This window comes from Daphnia magna, linkage group LG6 (genome assembly GCF_020631705.1).
Source record: "Daphnia magna isolate NIES linkage group LG6, ASM2063170v1.1, whole genome shotgun sequence".
In the NCBI taxonomy this organism is placed as follows: Eukaryota; Metazoa; Arthropoda; class Branchiopoda; order Diplostraca; family Daphniidae; genus Daphnia; species Daphnia magna.
The window spans coordinates 5,756,270-5,776,467 of NC_059187.1; the positions used below are offsets into that span (position 1 = coordinate 5,756,270).

The 20,198-nt window shown below is 43.9% G+C and overlaps 2 protein-coding genes across 3 annotated transcripts; one reads left to right on the top strand and one right to left on the bottom strand.

Annotated features, from left to right (window-relative positions):
* Positions 1-646: 646 nt before the first annotated feature.
* Positions 647-1,527, top strand: LOC116924927 (the record flags this gene model as incomplete). Its single annotated transcript, XM_045175147.1, has 4 exons — positions 647-741; positions 804-913; positions 977-1,075; positions 1,148-1,527. Coding segments are annotated over 4 exons (447 nt in total), but the record flags the coding sequence as incomplete, so codon positions are not given.
* LOC123473981 lies at positions 1,292-3,132 on the bottom strand. 2 transcript variants are annotated; one of them, XM_045175741.1, is made up of 3 exons: positions 2,964-3,132; positions 2,704-2,877; positions 1,292-2,277 (listed from the first exon to the last, which is right to left on the bottom strand). In XM_045175741.1, the coding sequence occupies exons 2-3, from the start codon at positions 2,842-2,844 to the stop codon at positions 1,501-1,503; spliced, it is 918 nt and encodes a 305-aa protein (XP_045031676.1). In that variant the 5' UTR covers positions 2,845-2,877; positions 2,964-3,132; the 3' UTR covers positions 1,292-1,500. The 2 variants fall into 2 exon arrangements, with proteins under 2 accessions (XP_045031676.1, XP_045031677.1); XM_045175742.1 differs by having other exon boundaries at positions 3,001-3,124.
* Between the last annotated feature and the right edge of the window lie 17,066 nt (positions 3,133-20,198).

Genomic DNA, 20,198 nt, shown 5'->3' on the forward strand with positions numbered 1-20,198 from the left:
CGGAATCATGGCTGTACTTGGCGGTAAGGACGATATGGTTTAAAACGTGAAGGGGGAGCACTACTGGGAAATCCTTACCGCCAAGTACGGCCATGATTCCGGAGCTGGCCGAAATGAGCAGCGCAGTCGAATTCGTCTGCTAGAGAGGGGGAGGAGGGAAAATGTCGACTGCTGGGCTTTACATGGAGTGAGCCATCTCCTTATCTCTGGCTGGTATTTGGCTGGGTTTAGCATTTTTTTTACGTCGGCTCATAAATAAAATAAAATAATGAATTAATGGTGATAAATACATAAATTATGATTCTCAGAAAATAGAAAATTTCTCTCATAGTCTCATTCCTTATATTTAATAATAGCCCTCCACCATAAGCACGTACGCTGAAATTCAGAAGAGGCTTCAGATTTTTAGGCGCGAAGTAGTTGTCAGCTAACCATATCCGTCATGCAGCTTAACTGAAGTAGCAGACGATGTGCTTTCTGCTTGAAGATGGTGTGACAGAGTCTCGCTTATTTCTTTCATAAAATCATTTCATATTTAGTTTATTGCACTTTTATTCTTAGTCTTAAAATGGGAATGGATTCCCTGCTTTTTTTTATTTTTGAATTTTGTGATACATACAATTTGGGAATTGGAACAATTGAATAAATAACTATTCCCAGAAATTTCCAAGCTAAGTCACAGAAAGACAAACTCAAGTTCGTCGAAAAAGCAAGAAATGAAAAGACTGAAATTGGTGTGAGGTAGGATTTATATTTATACTTGTAAAAAATTGAATGGTATACTTGAAAATGTTTTTCTTTAGTTGGCCTAGTGAAGGTTGTGAATTGTCAAGTCGACCAAAAAGAGGCATCAGTACATATAAAGAGAATGATAGCACGACAACTCTGAAAGCAATCATTCTTAACTTCAGTGGTAATGTACCTGTACTTTATATAACATTAATGAAAAGGTCTAACTCAATTTGACTTGTTGCAGATGATAAGGAAGTCATTGAGGATGTACAAACTCAATTAATCAACAAGAAAAAGCCACGAGCTAAGCCAGCTGCGACAAATTCTTATAGGTCTAATGCAGGTAATATTTAGGCTTTAACATGAATACTTTGGTGTTTGTTTCTGACTTTCTGACATACTTTTTCCTAATAAGGCAAGTCCCAAGCTGAGACACCAAAAGTTTTATCGAGCAAAGATATTAATGTTGCCTCAAAAACCAGTGTCCAAGAACATTTGCCTGACAACAATGCAACAAATCAGAGTAAAACTTGTTGGTGTTCAACTAACACACTTTGAGTAAACTGTAGCAAAAGGAATCTGTGTATTACTCTCAAGAGTACCATACGCCACACCGTCTTGTCTACGTACAAGAAAATTCTGGATTACCCCTTCTCTCCCTGTGCAGCGTTGCCGCTCTTCCCAGTTTGTTGCCTTGTTATATTCAACCATATTCAACACCTCCCCTCAAACTGAGGAAACACAGGACATGAAGACAATACAATGACATCAATACAAAGTATGCTGGAAAAGATACCGATCCTTGTGTCGGAAATCCTTATGTTCGACAATCCTGTCTGCTTCGTCTTCCTCTTTTTCACGCCGGCGTTTGTATTTACGACATTGAGCTCTGACATGCGTCGTCGATTTGCACTCCCAGCATTCCTTCGTTGCGCCAGACTGTTGATGAGAAGGATGGCCTCGTTTTCCACGATCGAACTGGGCAGGTAGAGCACGTTCTCTTGATTCTTCATCATGTGGTTCAGCGCCGTTTTTATTCTTACTGAGAAATGCTGCATCAGGAGTTGATCGTTTTTCTTCATCATTTCTCATGCTCTTGTCGAGTGTAATGAGACGGGTCGTGAGCCTTTTTAGAGTCTTCTCAGCGACGGGTGTACTTTCCCAAGCAAAGCCAAAGACACGGAATTCTGCAGGTAGTGACATGAGGACTTTTGCCATTATTTGTTCGTCATCAATGGCTATGTTGAGGCTCTTCAGACGAAATGCAATTTGCTCTAGTTCTGTCAAAAAACTTGAGACACTCTGGCCTTGCCTAAAGGTGCACCCATAAAACTTGGTCCACAATAATGGTATGCTATCAGCGGCAGCTTCTTCATACTCAGATTCTAGTTTGATCCACATCTCTCTGGCTGAGTTGCAGGTCATCAGGATTCGTGATTGTTCTTCTTTAATGGCTCCGAATATGTTCTGCATTGCCCTGGTGTTTTTCTTCTCCCAATTGGTGATATCAGCTGCATTCACAATGGCTTGGGCATCATTGCGTCTCTGAAGTGAGGAAAGAAAAAAAAAGAAGGCTGGTCATAATGCGGAATCCCTCTCACATTGTCACAATGTGGAAAAGCACCAGCTTTCTACTCGGTTCTTCACATTCTCTCAATGCCGAATCCCTCTCACATTGTCATAATGTGGAATCCCTCTCACATTGTCACAATGTGGAAAAGCACCAGCTTTCTACTCGGTTCTTCACATTCTCTCAATGCCGAATCCCTCTCACATTGTCATAATGTGGAATCCCTCTCATATCATCACGATATGGAAAAACACTAAACTGTCTTGTAGATGTTCACTCAGACCATAGCAAAGGAAAGAAAAAAAATACTGACAACATAGCCTCATGGCCTTGCTGGCCACCAATTTCCATCAACACATAACTAGCAAGAAACACAACAAAGAATAATAACTGTTTCTTACCACATCAGGTTTTTGTTCAGTCCCGTCAACAATTCCCCAGAGCTCATCACTTTGTAGTGCCAATTTCATCCCGAACTTCCATGATTCGTAGTTTCTGCCATCAAGGCACCATCCAACATGGCGGCGTCCATCCTTTTCCATCGCCGAAGATCAGTTCAATTCACTTTTCCCGAACTATAAAAAAAACACGAACGAAAGAAAAAAAAATATAGCTACGCGTATAGCTGGGCCCATAACCTGTTGGTGTTCAACTAACACACTTTGAGTAAACTGTAGCAAAAGGAATCTGTGTATTACTCTCAAGAGTACCATACGCCACACCGTCTTGTCTACGTACAAGAAAATTCTGGATTACCCCTTCTCTCCCTGTGCAGCGTTGCCGCTCTTCCCAGTTTGTTGCCTTGTTATATTCAACCATATTCAACAAAACTTAAGTTACGCACTCTCGCGAGTCCATTTTTCTTTGAGGAATTCACATAGGGAAAAAAGGGGGTCGCAAAAAAATATTTGTGAAACGTTTACAATTTACCGAAGGATACTAGCAATAATTTTGTGTGGAAGGTAAGTGAATGAGCTATATTTTATTAAATTCACGGGTATTTAGTTCTAGAAAATAAGTAAATTTTAATGTTAAACGGTATTGTTTACAATTTTCCTTACATTCTTTCTAAACAAAAATGAGCTGCGTTGTAAAAGGGTGTCATCATACACCACGAAAAAATTGTAGTCTTGTAGCAAGTTGTCTGAAGTGGGTAGAGGAAACGGTTGCAAATTGAAGAGCAAAGCGAAAAGACGGAGAAAAGGAATAGCTCTCGAACCATATTCTGCCATCAGTCAAGACACAAGTGAATTTTCAAACAGTGATCATAATACATGTAATACTATTTCATTCCAAGATTTACGGGTATTTGAGCAATCTAATTTGGAGCCATCAACTGACATTGACAATCAGCTACAGTCAAAGTTAGACCAGACGAAGAAAGTTTTGGGGTTAGGGAAAAAGACTACAGAAGTTAATATAACTGGAGATCGGGGAAAAGACTCAACATGCTAGAGAAAGAATGGGAAATATTCAGACCTAAACTGCAGGAAAACATTACTGCTTCCCAGGCATTTCACCATGAAAACTGTCGAAACTGTCAAAATGTTAATGCAGCTGTGCGCTGCATGGATTGCAGATCTTATCTGTGTGTGACTTGTGACTTGAATGTTCACAGTAAATTTTTATTCCATGACAGAGTCATCAGTGATGGAAAACACAATAGCTTCCTGAGCCAAAGTTAATTTTTGTTTTCAGATGGAGAAATTAAATAATTGGTAACATAAAACAATTTATTGTTCAGTTTTTACTTTATCACCGATATAATTTTAAATTGTTGATTTTCAGATGTTACTGTTCCATGTTTCCTTCCACTAGAATGTGAACAATGTGAATTCACAAGTCTACAATGTGTTGCAGGATCTAGAAATGTTGCTGTGGCCACAGCAGAAGGTCTAAAAGCTTTACATAAAATGTTAAAGTTTTAGCAAATTTGAATGCTCTGCGTGTGGTTGGAAAACTGAATGCAAGACTGAAGACTACACATTATCAGGATTTTGGTTAGGAACTGTAGATGACGAGTCAAGGTTTTTGTTCTGTGAGAACCTTCTCATTGATTGGTATAATTTTCAACATAAATTACCTAAAACCTCACAGCGCAAATTTCTAGAAATTCTATGAGATATTACTAGGAGATATATTTCTGTACCAATGAATAAATTTTCCAGTTAGAAATTAGTGATACCTGAACTGACGGGAAGATTCTGTGATATTGTCGTTGGTGAAAGACGTAAAATATTTATCTCTTCACAGAGATATACATATCACAGAGATATATATTGAACTATACTATCACCGTGGGAATGAATCATCGCAAATAATCAGCGCTAGAAGTAGATACGGAGACATGCGCTCCGGAAGGGGCGTAATTGGCATAGCAGTTTAAATACGAGTGTACAATTTAGCTAAAGATGAGTACCCTGGATTCCCTTAAGGTCTTTAGACGCTTCTCCGACTTTTATTAAATGGTTATCCCCTTTTTGTTAAAATAAAGCCACTGTTTAGGTTTGAGTCATCACTTGTTGAATTCCTTTATGCTCGATCAAATCCAAACTCGTGTGACCATTGGTGCAGACGCAGCTCGTTACCCGTAAGTGACGAATTAGTGCTGCAGAGCTCCTGTGTTCAAGAATCCCGAACGACTGGAAAAATACGATGTCAAAATTTGCTGCGGGAGAAAACCCTGTCCCATCTGCAGTTACCGGTTTTCGTTCGATGTTTTTAAAAGAATTTCAACCGGACAACTACGGTTTTTTCAAGAGACAAGACTAAGGAGTATAATATAAGGGATGGATGAGCCAACCATCAGGTACTATTATGAAATCCTCAACCTTTGCAGACTGATCGACCCGAATATGTCGGAAACACACTGATTGGAGCATCTTTTTCGAGTCCTTCGACCAGTTCTTAGAAAAATTAATATGTTGAAACCTAAAAATTGTGAAGAGTTTTTAACACTGGCAAAAGCTTGTAGGGAAGCGTCGCTCATGTCAGAAGCAAGAGGATGGAAGGATGCGGCAATGGAACCATAGAAACCTAGTGAGCAATCACCAAACCATTCCATCGTTTATCCAGACAAGCAAGCAGAATTTTTGAAATCAATGTATGAGTTAATCCAAGATACCTTTCAGAAATTGATTGCGAAGGAGAAAAACGAGCAAGGGAAAGCAAAAGGTCCCTTCAAGCCAAAAGGACGTACTACTGACGGTAAACCATACTGTTTCCATTGCAAGAAACTCGGACACATCGCCCGGAACTGTTTCAAAAATCCAGAATCTCAAAATTATAAAGCTCCGACACGGGATGCAGCACCAGCCATGACTTCTATGGTGAGTGCAGCAGTAAATCTGCAACCCAAGCTCCTAACGTACAGAAAGAAAAACACCTGTTAAACTACGATGGAACCAATTTGATTAAAGAACCTGTGTTTTGCGGCAAGGTGAATGCAACGGCAGTGATTAATACTGGTGCAGTAGTGACAGTGATCTCTCCCGAATTATCGAAAAAACACAATTCGTTCAGTAGCCACTCACATAACAATTTAATGCAGGAACTCATCCTAAATCTGTCTTACTAGGACGAGCAGTACTGGACCGCCAAAGGACGTTATAAGGACGAGCTTAAGCCACGGTCCTTTTAAGAAATAAATCACGTCCCTCAGAAGACGTCTTATTTTGATCTATTTCTTTAAAAGCCACGTTGCCACAATTAACAGTGTAGCGTTGGGGTTTAACTATGTAAGAATTACGTACACCACATCAAATAATAATCCAGATTGTTTTTTCAATCATTTTTCGTAGTGATTGGTTAACAAGAAGAAGCTCATTCTATGATGCGGGAGTCCAATGATCGAAACTCATAACAGTTATGTTTCTCTTCTGGTATTTTGGTCAAAGAGCGCAAAGTGTCCATTCATTAAATGCTAAATTTTATTTGAAAATTTATTTCTTAATTATGGAAGCCAAAACTATTTCTCTATCAATGTGTCAGTCTAAAAATACCAAAAATATAAATGGATGTTGCGTGTATGGTAGACTACTCGACTGTCATGCGGCAAACCCGTGTTCGAATCCGATAGCAGAATACTATTTTTTGCATTTTTATATAGAGCAAAAAGTCGTCCCAGTGAACGCCACAATGAGAGCTTTGGTGACCATAAAAATACGTGTATTAGAACAGTTTTTGCCGGTCATCAACACCTGCTAAAATCGTCTTTAAGTCGTCATTGTAGGATTTCTGGATAGAATAAAGAAATCCTAGTAGTGCCGTTAGGATGAATAAATATTCTTTAAAAGACGTCAGTGTGCTGTGTGGGCATGGGATGGTTCTGGAATTATTCTCGTGATCGGTTCACGATTAATGCCTCAAAGAGCAGCCGAAATCCTAGTGACGCACAAAAACAGATGTGTGAAAGGAAAAGCAATCGTTATGGCAATGACAGAAATTGAATTTTTGATGGGAAATGATTTTCTCAAGCAATTTGGATCTATACGGATTAATTCAGACGGAGAAACATTTTCTAACTATGGGTGATTTACCGCTTGCGGTAATCTCCCTCCCTACGAAAGAAGAATCAGAAATATTGTGTTTGTGTCCAATAAACGTCAGGAAATTCCAATGTATTTATTTAAATAACCAGTTCCAGCGAAAGTTTCTAGCAAACTGGAAGGCGCTTGTGTCTTGAAACCGCCAGATTCGCTGATGGCCATTACAAGTCTTTCTACGGGTCAAGCCCTCGTGCAGAATGACCTGACAAATATTCCTGTAGCAAATCTGTCTCTAAAATTAGGGTGTCTGGAAAAATGTGTAACTTTGGGGACTTTGACAGAATTCCAAGAACAGGAAAACACAGAATAATCTGATGAAGCTTCAGCTGCGATTGAGAAAATGGATCAAAAAATAGAAAAATTCTTGGATAATTTGAAAACCAGAATTGAAAAAAACCTGCACGAAGATAAAAGAAATGAGGTGTTTAAAATTCTCAAGAATTTCGTCCATTTTTTCGCATTGAGTGAAGATGATTTGGGGCTCTGTACGTTGGTGGAGCGCGACATTAACACTGGAGTTAATTCTCCAATTCACCAGCTTCCTTTTAAGAGTTCCTGGAAGGAACGAGCCGTGATCCAAGAGCAGGTGGAAGGAATGTTACGTCAGGGAATAATTGGACACTCTGACAGCCCTTGGTCTTCGCCTGTGATCCAAGTAAAAAAAATCGTCTACCTGCTGCCTCGTGAACCCTATACGATGAGCCGCCTGGAGAGGGCTACAATTTTTTCAGCATGGATCTCCAATCCGGATATCACCAGGTGCCAGTCGCCAGCAAGGATAGACAGAAAACAGCTTTCGTACCTGTGGAAGGATTATATCAGTTCCGTGCTCTTCCGTTTGGATTAACTAATACCCCTGGTACGTATCAGTGGGTAATGGATGTTATTTTAGTCGGATTTTGATGGACAACGTACCTAGTGTACCTAGATGACGTCATCGTCTACTCGGCAACGTTCGAACAACATTTGGAACGATTCCAATCAGTGCTGGATTGTCTTGCAAAATTAAACCTGAAAATCAAATGGTAAAAGTGTTCATTTGCTAAGAATATATTAAAAGTATTTGGTCATGTCGTTACCAAGGAAGTTGTTGGTCCAGATCCTGAAGAACTAGAGGCGGTGTAAAATTTTCCATCTTTTGCAGTAGGCCATTTAACAAGAAACAAAATCAAACGAGTATAAAAATTTTATGGGATTGTGCTCCTATTACCGAAAACACATCCAGAATTTTTCAGCCATCGCACGTCCGCTCACATCGCTAACAAACAAAGACATTCCATTCATTTGGGGAACGGATCAAGTTAGTAGCTTCAATGCTCTAAAAGTAGCACTTACATCAGCTCCAGTGCTAGCTCATCCAAATTACAATTTGCCGATGGAAAATATTCCGGTTGCCTGTGGTTTAGGCATACGAGGTGTACTAGCCCAGCGCTTCGATGGAGTCGGAAGACCAGTAGCTTATGCAAGCTGTTTACTACCTAAATCAGAAAGAAATTATTCAAGCACGGAGAAAGAATGTCTTGCATTAGTGTGGTGTCTTACCAAGTTTCGATGTTTTGTGTGGGGTTGTCAAGTGAAAGTGATCAGCGATCATCAAGCGTTGTGTTGGTTAATGAGCAAGCGGGACCTCGCCGGACGTTTAGCACGTTGAGGTCTCCCACTTCAGGAGTACGATATAACTATCGTATATCGTAGTGGGAAAACTCACGACCACGTCGACGGCCTCTCACGAAATCCACTTCAGCAGATAGAAGAAATGGAAGATGATGGAACCATTGTTCGTTGTTTTCATCGTTGCAGCCATTGGACCAAACACATCGGACATCCTTTCTCCCGAAGAAGATGGCTCATTTGTCAGCAAACAAAGAGCTCACCATGTGTTGAACGAAAAAATCTCGAAGCTCGAGGATGGGAAAGAAGGAGTAAAAAACTTGAAACAAGAAGGAGTAAAAAACGTGCTGTACAACGGAATACTTTACAAAAAAACTTTTAAACATGGAAAGTATTACAGAAGATAACGTGTACCTGCGGAATTTTGTGAAAGAATTTTGCAACTTTATCACCGTGACATTGTTTCCGGTCATTTTGGCATCAAGTGGACTCTCCACAAACTTTGTAGTCGATTCTTTTGGCCGAAAATGAATCTTGACATAACTCGATTCGTTCAGAGTTGCTGTCAAGGACGAAAAGAAGTCCCTGATAAACCTTTTGGATTCCTGCAGTGCATTAAAGTAGAAAGACCTTTCCTTTCCCTCTAAATCACAAGAGTAACAAAAAAATAATTGTTGCAGTGGATTACCTGACTTAACGGGTTGAACTAAAAGCTATGCCAACCTGCAAAGCAGATGATGTCGCTAAATTCTTCGTTAACCAAATTTTTGTACACCATGGAGCTCCAGAACAAATGATCATCGACCGAGGAAAATGCTTCGTTGCTGAGTTAACTCAAGCAGTGATCAAAAAGTTACACACCAACCACAAAATGACATCCAGTTATCATCCTCAAGCAAATGGGGCTATGGAAAGAATGAACCATACATAATGTTACACTTGGGGGTGATGTGTAACACGAGTGTATTAGGACGTCCACACGGTAAGACGTCAAGTAAGAACATTGCATTCAAGAGACACTACACCGCCTATTTATGGTAGGTGAACAGCAAGGTTGAATCATCGAGTGCTTTCGCCCTTGCTGTCTCTACGAACAATCGAAATAACCCGTATGACTTATTACTGAGCAAGGTCGGTTGTACGAGTACATCCGCCCTTGCTTGTTTCTACAAAAGAAGAAGATACCCTTAACCATTTACTACAAAGCAAGGCCGAACGTTCGAGTGCATTCGCCCTTGCTTGTTTCCCCGAAGCGTTAGAGAAGGTGCAAGCGTCCTGTGATGCTACCGCAACATTCAGACAAAACAAGGTCGAATGTACTCGTACATTCGCCCTTGCTTGTTTCACAAGGAGGAGGTGAGTGTGGGGTGTGTCTCACGCGTATGTCACGTGATCTCCACGTGACAGATCCCCCCCGTGAAGGCGGTCGCCCCCGACTGCTTGATAAAAATAAAACCCCCAGAACGGTAACCCCAAAAAGTATTAAAACCCTAAATCAGAAAACCCAACACACCAAAATAAAGAACAAACAAAAAATCCCGAAAAACAAAAATTCCAAACGAACACCCCAAAAGAAGCATTTAAAAAAAACAAAGGAAATGTCGTGTCAAACCTCCGCCACCTGTTCGAGGTGCGGTAGGAAGTGATCGTCTTGAACATCTAATTGTTCGTGGGCCCTCATACGGCCTCTCAGCCAAACAGTTTGGTAACTGAGATAAGTTGTTGCCACCACTAGTAATAGTAACATGATCAGAAGTTCAAACGGATATCTTGGCTCCGACAGCTGAAATTCTTCGGTCGTCTTCTTCATTAACTCTTGAATCTGGAATCCTGTCATTTCAGACGACGCACGAGCGCCGTCGTTTCGACGCAGTAGGTCGCTGATGAAATTAATTGATGTGGCATTCGCCTTCGGGAGCTCAATGATGGCCACCGATTTGAACGTTGTTACATTAAACCCCCTGCGGCCAGCGTGGGTGCCACCAGAGGATCTAACGAGGCCTCCAATCGTCCGTCTAAACTGGCGGGGAAGACCCAGTCTTCCGTTCGAGCCGTACATCCAGGAGGGACATCAAAAATCCCAAACGGAGGCAGCAACAGTGATTGCGGGGGCCCTTGGCTGCTACCGATCGGACATGAGAACACCACCTCATGAGCTGTAACGGCTGAGAACACCCAGCGATTCTCTCCAAGATAAGCTACTTCGGATCCTTTCCATTCTTTAAATTGTTGTCTGCATTGCGTTAGCTTACGGTTGGCGTCATTGGTGAATAACGAAATCGCACAGGATTTCCGTGCTCCCCGTTTTCCTAAACCTGTATGAAAATTACAAATTAATCGTTCCAATTGTTTGCAACCCCGAACGTCGGCAGTCGAAAGTTCAATAAAAGTCTCCAAATCTGTGGAAACGGCCAGAAAATTCGGTAGGTCCCCGATCGCCACTCCATGGGTGCCATTGTCTGTTGCTCGTGGTAAACTGAAAATTTCAAACAGGGTATACTGCTGTGCGTGATCGTAGATCGGAATTTTGATAAAGAGACGAAAACGTCCCTCCACCGCTGCCACCGTCACCATAGCTTCACGATAGGTCACCCATAATTCTTCACTCGATACTGCCCAACCCAAGGGTAGTTGTCGATTAACTGCTTTCAACACCGAAGCCATTTGAGCAGGTGGAAATATCTGAGGCGCTAATCGGCCGTTTGCCAAGAGGGCCAACCCTTCGTCAAGAGCGTCTGCCAAGTCTCGAAGCCACTGCAGGCTCGCTTCCATCGACTCGAATGCTGTGTCTAGATTGATGAAAAAATCGAAATACTCGATCATGTAAGCTTGACGCTCTGCCATTCGTCCAAGCAAATTTTTGTAATTCTTTGTTAGTTCCGCCGTTTGCCCTTCCAACTCCTGGATCAACTTGGTATTTGTCCGGATCTCCCAAAGTGATTCGTTCACTACAGTTGCCTGCTGGTCCATCAAATGGACTATTTCATTTTCCCGGTGTGTAAGGCCGGTGATCTTCTTATTCAATCCAGCGAGATCAGCCTGGGTGACTACTCCGAACAGCCACTTTAACGCTGATCCGCCGCCATCGATCACCGCTCGACGTTGTTTGGAAGGAGAACCAATGGCGTCCCGAAAAGTTGCTAGTCGATGTTCAGATTGATTTAATTCACGTTCAAACCAATGACACTTGACATCAAGTTTTTTGGCCGCCGATGCACCTTGTTGATTTCCTGTTTTACGGCATTTAACGGCCATGTCCGCGTACTCCTTCAGCCTCACTTTCAATGTCTGAACCACTGCCTCTGCCGGTCGTATATCGAGGTCTGTTATGACTGTCCAGAATGATTCTCCGAACGCGACACCCGGCTTTTCATTGAAAATCACGGTGTCTCGGACAAGCAACGCATCTACATTGACTGACCCGAGAAAGGTCAATACACAAATTGTGTAAGGCAGCAACAAAGCGAGGTAACGATTCGGTCGACCAGCTCGACGAGCCGGCTGTATCCTTGTGGGGAGGCGGGCCGGCCTGTTTGCTGTCTCTGGCTGACGAACTCCCCCAGATGACGGTACTGGATGGACGCTGTTGTCGGATAAAACTGCAGCCCTCTCACCGTGGTTTCCATTATCCGTACCCGTCTCCCGATGAATCCTCACAGGTGGTTGAGGGGCGTTTGGTAGAGGTGTCTCACGTGTCGCCTCTGTGGATTCCGTATTCAAATTTGGACCTCGTTCGACCAAGTCGTGAAAAAGTTTCATTTTTACGACGTGCACAATCTCCGATTTTCTTGATCCGGAACTTAACTTCACTTCGTAGTTCACGGGAGTTGTCTGTCGGATCACTTTGAACGGTCCTTGCCAGCGATGAAGCAATTTTTCTGCTCGTTTTACTTTTCGAAAGGGTTTGTACACCAGGACTTGGTCTCCTACTTGAAATTGAAGCTCTCTGTGGCGACTGTCATACTCTCGTCGCTGGTTGTCCTGGGCGACTCCCAATCGCGTGTGCACCAATGCTCGAGCCTTCGCCAATTCGGTCACAACCTGGGTTGCATAATCCGGAGCCGTTCCCGACGTAACCAGCCGAGGGTTGGCATCCACACCTAATTCCAAATCAATAGGTAACATTGGTTCACGCCCGTAAAGCAAAAGAAATGGTGAATATCCCGTAGATTCCTGCCGCGCCGTGTTGTAAGCAAAACACACGTAAGGTAATGCCTCGTTCCAGTTTCTATGGTCCGCGCTGACATACATTGAGAGCATAGCCGCCAAGGTGTGATTCATTCGCTCAACCAATCCGTTTGCCTGTGGATGGTAACTTGACGTTGTCTTGTGGTTAGTTCCAAGATTCTTCATGACTTCTTGGGTAAGCTCAGCTATAAAACATTTCCCTTGATCCGAAATGATGGATTCCGGTGCTTCATGACGCAGCACAATTTGTTCAACGAAAAATGTTGCCACCATATCCGCCTTTCCGTTGGGCATGGCCCGTAGTTCCACCCACTTCGTTAAGTAGTCAACAGCAACGATGATCATCTTATTTCCGGTGTTGGACATAGGAAACGGACCTAAGAGGTCGATTCCCACCTTTTGAAATGGACGTGCCACCTGAATACACTGCAGTAAACCGGCTGGCCGTTTGTTCACTCCTTTTCGACCCTGGCAATTAGGACATGATTGCACATAATTCGTAACATCAATCGCCAAACGCTCCCAAAAGAATCGATTAGCAATTTTCGTTAGGGTGCGTCGAACTCCCATATGCCCTGATATCAAGTCGTCATGGTATGCCTTTACGACGCGTTCCCGAAAGGAACGTGGGACGCACAGGCGACGATACTGTTTACCGTTTTTAATGGTCTGTAAGCATAGTCGCCCATTGAATAGACAGAAGTTTTTTAACGTTGCACGACCTGCTTCCAACTGGTCCATCAGACGACGCCACCGCGGGACCCGACGCTGCTCCACAACGAATTCTTCCTCCGGTCCAAAATCCACCGATCTGCCACTCCCCACAAGTCCAATGGCCACACAGCGATCTTCTTCTTGGTCTTCGGTCACGGGTAAAGGGCATCGCGAGAGGCAATCTGCGTTGTCATGGAGTTTTCCGCTTCTATACCGGATTTCGATGTCATACTCCTGTATCGACAAGCTCCAACGGGCTAGCCGTCCAGCGAGATCTCGTTTGGTTAACAACCAACACAGCGCCTGGTGGTCTGTAACTACCACGATCTTGCATCCCCATACATAACCTTTAAATTTTTTTAAGGCCCAAACCAAGGCTAGCCATTCTTTCTCGGTGATGCTGTAGTTTATTTCGGAGCTGCTTAACAGGCGGCTGGCATAGGCCAACGGATGTTCTTGCCCTTCCACTCGTTGTGCCAATACCACACCAATGCCGTAGCCACAGGCATCGGGAATGATTTCCATTGGTAGGTCATAATTCGGATGAGCCAGGACTGGGGCTGCAAGCAGCGCTTGCTTCAGTGTGTTGAAGCTGGACTCCTGGTCAGGACCCCAATCAAACACTGCATCCTTTTTGGTTAACAAAATTAACGGGCGTGCAATTATAGAAAAATCTTTGATGTGTGGACGATAATAAGAGCACAGGCCAAGATAGCTCTGTACTTTCTTCACTTTAAGAGCCACCGTCTTTCCTTCGTTGCACGATGGGAACTCCTTTACCGCTGCTAATTTGTCCGGGTCTGGACGAATACCATCCGCATCCACTACATGACCTAATACTTTCAAACTGGTTTCCGCAAAATGACATTTGGACACCTTCAACTTAAGGCCCGCTTTCTTTAAACTCTCCAATACCAACCTTAGTCGTTCGACATGGAGGTCGATTGTTGACGAGTACACTATAACATCATCCAAGTAGACGAGGCACGCTGTCCATCGAAGTCCGGCCAGTATAATATCCATGGACCGCTGGAATGAACTGGGACCGTTCGATAGGCCAAATGGGAGTACCTTGAACTGGTACAACCCATCAGTCGTAATGAAGGCAGTCTTGTGACGGTCCTCGTCTCTCACCGGAATCTGATGATATCCGGCTTGTAAGTCGAGGATGGAAAAAAATTCTGCTCCTTCCAATTGACTCAGCACATCCGCAATTCTTGGTAGAGGATAAACATCCCGTACCGTGACTGAATTCAGCTTTCTGTAATCGACACAGAATCTCCATGTTCCATCCTTCTTTCTGATTAGCACCACCGGTGCGGACCACGAGCTGTCCGAAATTTCGATAATTCCCGCCTCTTCCAAACTTTTTACTTGTTCGTTCACGATGGTTCTAGCCTTCCACGCGCTGGCATACGGGGCCTGATGGATTGGCGGGGAATCTCCCGTTTCAATGTTATGTTCGGATATGTTGCAGCGGCCTACTTCCGAAGCGTTTGCCGCAAAACATTCAAAATTTTCTTCTAGCAATTGGAACATTTTTTCACGTTTGTCTTTCGGAATGCCATGATTTACTTGTTTTTTGAGGTCGTCTATGAGTCTCCTCCGCTGATTCACTTCTTCCTTTGTTGGTGGTCTGGTCATTGGGGAGTTCTCTTCTTTTGTCGTTAGGCCACAGCTCAGCACTTCTCCGTCGTAGCCACTGATGACTCCCAATGTCGTCCCTTTTGGAATCCACACGCTAGTCGACGTTAAATTGGCCAACGGGGTGAAATCCACTTTGGCTGCCAGTAACGCGTGTCCCACCGACACTCCCTTGGTTTGTAGAAGTTTTCCTGATGGTTCGAAACAAAAGTTCTCCGCCTGTAAAGCTGGCGCTACTGTCATCACATTGGCCACTGAGAAAGAAGGGATTGTTACATCAGCGTTGGTAATCAATTTAACCGACCGTGTTTGGTGATCTGTCCGCTGCGATGTAATGGCTGCAAGAGGCTGATCTCCAAAAGTAATTGAGGCCCTCGGCTCTCGATAATCGATTTGTACTTTGCCATACTGTTTCAGGAAATCATTGCCCAAAATCAAATCAATTCCGTCCATCCCCAATACCACCGCTTCGCCAGTTGCTGTTCCCATTTTGTGGTTGACCGAAATGGCGGCTGCTCCCATCAACGTTGCTTGTTCTCCATTAGCCATCACCACCCGCGGTCCGTCCCATGGACGCAGCAGGAACTGGGATGCAAGTAGCAGCTCCGGTGATATAACTGTCAGTGCTGCCCCTGTGTCGACGACTGCCATTACTTGCCGTGTTCCACAAGTGACTTCTTCTCTGATCAGCTTGCTGAAATCTAGTCTAAGGATAGGTTGCTCCTTTATCTCCTCCTGTGTTGATGAATCTGCAGTCGTCTCGGCTAGCTGGGACACGATGTTGATTGGCGTGGGAGGACCCAACGGCCCTCTCTGTGGGCCAGGAGGACCTGAGTAGGATCGTTGTCGGAAACGAGCAGATTGCGGATTTTCCCAACAATTCCGGGCCATGTGCCCCGTTCCGTTACAACAGTAACATTTGAGTACTCCGTTATTGTTTCTGTAGATTCTCTCCGACTCTCCCCACGTAACTGTCTTCTCGTTTCCTGGTCTCTTCGGAGGTGGAGTTGCTTGAATCTTCAAACTTTCTACCGCACCTTGCAGTTCTTTAATTACTTTCCATAATTCCGTATCAGCCACAGTTGGAGCTGGTTTTGGAAGGGTCCGAATGAAATCAATTGGAACATCCGCCACTCTGGTTGCTGCCACCCCGAGCACCGCGTCCGGCCAGTTTCGTCTATTGGCCAAGAGCTTGGCATCAGTAAACCGTTTCGCCGCCTCTAAAAATTCTTCGCCTGTTTTGGGTTGTAACGGGTACAATTTTTCGACCAACGAGGGCCGTAATCCCCAAAAAGATAGTCGACTTTGGTGGCTTCCGCTATTGTTGGATCCACCACCCTACAAAGATCAATAACATCGTAATAGTAGTTAGTTGTCGCTTCTTCGATACCTTGAACCCGGTTCCGCAAGCGTGTTTCCTGGAACAGCTTGTAGTTTTGTTGCTGAAATTCTTTCAAAAACTGTGTTCTGACTCCAGTTACTGCCGGAAGATCAGCTGCGTTGAGGCCAACCCCCGGTCGTATGGGTAAATCACGCCACTCCGTCGGAAGTGTGGAGCACAGGTACCATTTTCTTGCCGCTCCATCCAGATACATGCTGAAATTCGCCCTTAGCTCCGTATCGCCCCATTGATTGTACGCTCCCGTTGACTCGTAACGCTCAAGCCAATCGAAGGCGTCATCTTCCGGCGTTGCCTTAAAGACCTTGGGACTCAAAAACTTTATCTGAGGAGGCATAATGCCAGTACCTGAATCACTATCGGTATCTGCAAATAACTGCTCCTCGTCAGTGCTATCCCCGTTTTCCTCTTTTTCGCTTTCTTCGCTACTTTCGTGTGCGTCGTCAATACTCTTGTCTACGTTAGATTCTTCAAGATCTTTCGCAGTACTCTCCAACTCGTCGTCTTCACTTTTTTCGCTACCTTCTTTAACTGCCTCAATACTCTTGTCTACGTAAGATTCTTCAAGATCTTTCGCAGTACTCTCCAACCTTTTTTCCGCCTGGATTATCCGCTGCCCACTTCCCACTACGTCCTCTGTGCTGTCCGGCTCAACAGTTTTTCCTTCCAGATGCTGTTCCGGTACCGGGCGCGTAGATGGAGGCAAAGGGTGTAAACGTCTGCTCGGATCCCTTGGACAACTAGGCCAACGTCGATTCGATGACTTTCTCATTTACCTCTGGCAAAAAAAATGATTAATGTCTTTCTGCATTACAATACCTCAAAATCTTGTCACAGCAATAAACGATTTCCTTGAGAGAAAGCTAATAGAAACCAAATAGTCTTCCCCACTGTCAGCCGAAAACGTGGATCCGTATCCAACAATTTAAGATTTGGCACAACCCGTTGGTTAAACCGCTTGTGGTAGAGCCCCTAAACGATTTTCGCCTCTGACAATGAATAATACTATAAGATAAACTTCCTTGCCTTGTCTCCTTAGTAATGCTGCATCTCCACCATTTGTTACACTTGGGGGTGATGTGTAACACGAGTGTATTAGGACGTCCACACGGTAAGACGTCAAGTAAGAACATTGCATTCAAGAGACACTACACCGCCTATTTATGGTAGGTGAACAGCAAGGTTGAATCATCGAGTGCTTTCGCCCTTGCTGTCTCTACGAACAATCGAAATAACCCGTATGACTTATTACTGAGCAAGGTCGGTTGTACGAGTACATCCGCCCTTGCTTGTTTCTACAAAAGAAGAAGATACCCTTAACCATTTACTACAAAGCAAGGCCGAACGTTCGAGTGCATTCGCCCTTGCTTGTTTCCCCGAAGCGTTAGAGAAGATGCAAGCGTCCTGTGATGCTACCGCAACATTCAGACAAAACAAGGTCGAATGTACTCTTACATTCGCCCTTGCTTGTTTCCAAGAAGGAGTTGAGTGTGGGGTGTGTCTCACGCGTATGTCACGTGATCTCCACGTGACAATAAGTAGCAATGCTTTCCATGAATGTTAGTACTGAACAGCGTGATTGAGATGAGACCCCACAGTACGTGTGCTTCGCGTACAACACAGCCAGGCAAGAATCCACAGGATATTATCCATTCTTTCTCCTCTATGCACGCTAGCCAAAATTACCAATCAAATTGGAGTTTGGCGCAGATCGAAATCCATTGTTGACAGAAGATTGCTCCACAGCAGATTACGCAGATCGCCTATTGACCGAATTATCGACTGCTAGAGAATTGGTGAAAACTAGAATGGAAGTGGTGAAAAACAAACCAAAACAGAGGTCCGACTCACATCGTCCTGATTTATCCTTTCAATCAGGAGATTTAGTGCTAGTGTACAAGCCATTCAGAAAAGTGGGAAAATCCGAAAAACTCCTTCATTGATGGTTGTGACCTTTCAAGGTGTTGGAGAACACCGTGCCAGTGAATTATAAGATGCGGCCCCCGGACGAAAGAAAACGGATATTGTTCGCATCATTCGTAGGAAGCCATTTTTTGAAGCTTCAGAGGAATGGCAGCTCTCACAATAAATAGCTCCAAACTATTTGAAAGAGGCCACTGAAAAAGGACAAAGGGAAGATCAAGAAATTTAATCACAAGATGTAGCTGTAGTTACCAGCTCTTAAGTGGTAGCAGACGATGAATAGACAGTTACCGAACATCCCACAGCAGATGGCGTCATGGTAGCGCCTCCCACTTTAACCGAAGTAGCACCAGCTCAAAGGCCCATCCGTAACAGAAGACCACCTGCTGGGTACCTATCTTGCTTGGTACCATTCCTGATGCTCTTGGTTACAGTCTTCAATCCATCAATGGTTACAGCCCTGATCCTGAGGGGAAAAAAATTTAAAGAACATAGATGTCGCTTTCAGTGAATCAGCATGGACAATCGTGACTGACCTCGATTTAGTTTCGGCTGGAGCTGCAATAGTTTACTTGCAACAGAAAATTCTCCAACAGCAAGCAGTGGCAGACAAGTGGAATAAGCAAGGGTCTCGACCCCAAAAAATAGCAGCCAAAAGAATTTTTAGCAAATCACGAAGTTTCTCGAAGGAACTGGAGAGCGTGACCGATAAATTCACGACCGCGAAAGAATCCTTAAATACCAACCCAAGAAACCGACGTAGTCACATCGACGGAGGTGGATCAGCTCTCAAGTGGCTTTTTAGCGTTTCAACACAGCAAGACCTAGAAGTATTAAACAGGCATCAAATGCAACAGGTTAAGCTGAATGAAAAGGAAATGATACACATTATGGACAAGCAAGCTACCGTTCTGAACGAACCACTGTAGGAATCCAGAGCCAACCCTCAGTTGATTAGAAATCTACGAGATCAGTTCGCGTCCCTGCAAGGCGTTACAGCACAATTATTAGAGTGCAATAAAAAGCTAGAAGAACTTGACTTCGACCATTTCACGCGTTTCTTCCAGCTGTGCGACCCATTTAAGGCGTTGAATCAAATCCTGCAATGGCTACACCAACTTGCCGATAGTCTCAACTTAGGAATCAGTCTATTAGCAAATGGGCATTTAGCCCCTCAAATCGTTTCCTCAGCACGATTTAACGCAGTGGTTAAAAAGTCAGCCGACAATTACCTAGAGGATGGTAAATTTCTAGCGATGAGCTTTGGGTTGTTTATCGCGAATCCACAGTCACGGTGGCGGCACTGGAACTTCATTTCAGGATCTTCATTCAGGTTCCTATCTTCGATCATGCTCAACAGAATAAGCTGTTCCAGATCATCAACTGGCCAGGGGCCGCGGATAATGGAACGCATAGTGTCAGCTATAGCAACTTACCAAACTTTCTTGCAGTAGCCGCTGACCTCGAAACCTTCCTGGAACTATCCAAGGACGACTTCCGGGAGTGCAGTAAAATAGACCGACCGTTATGTAAATTTCATAAGGGCATCAGCAAACTGAACGCTGGCAAGTCCACGCCATTGCGGCGTTTATAAACGATGTACCTCGAATGTCGGAGGAAATTTGTAGATTGTCGAGGTCCAGAAGTCGTATGCATTGAAGCAAATCAATAGGCTTTTTTGGCGACCATACCACTCGACATTTTTTCATGCCCATCGAATGTTGTACAACTGCCCCTAAGAACAGTAACATTACCAGCAGTTTGAATATTTGCAGTACCTTCGGGTTGTACGGCGATAACAGAATATTGGGTCTTTCCAGCCAGCATGGAAGGAAACCCGAATCTGCAAGTGGCGCTCCTGTCATCTGTC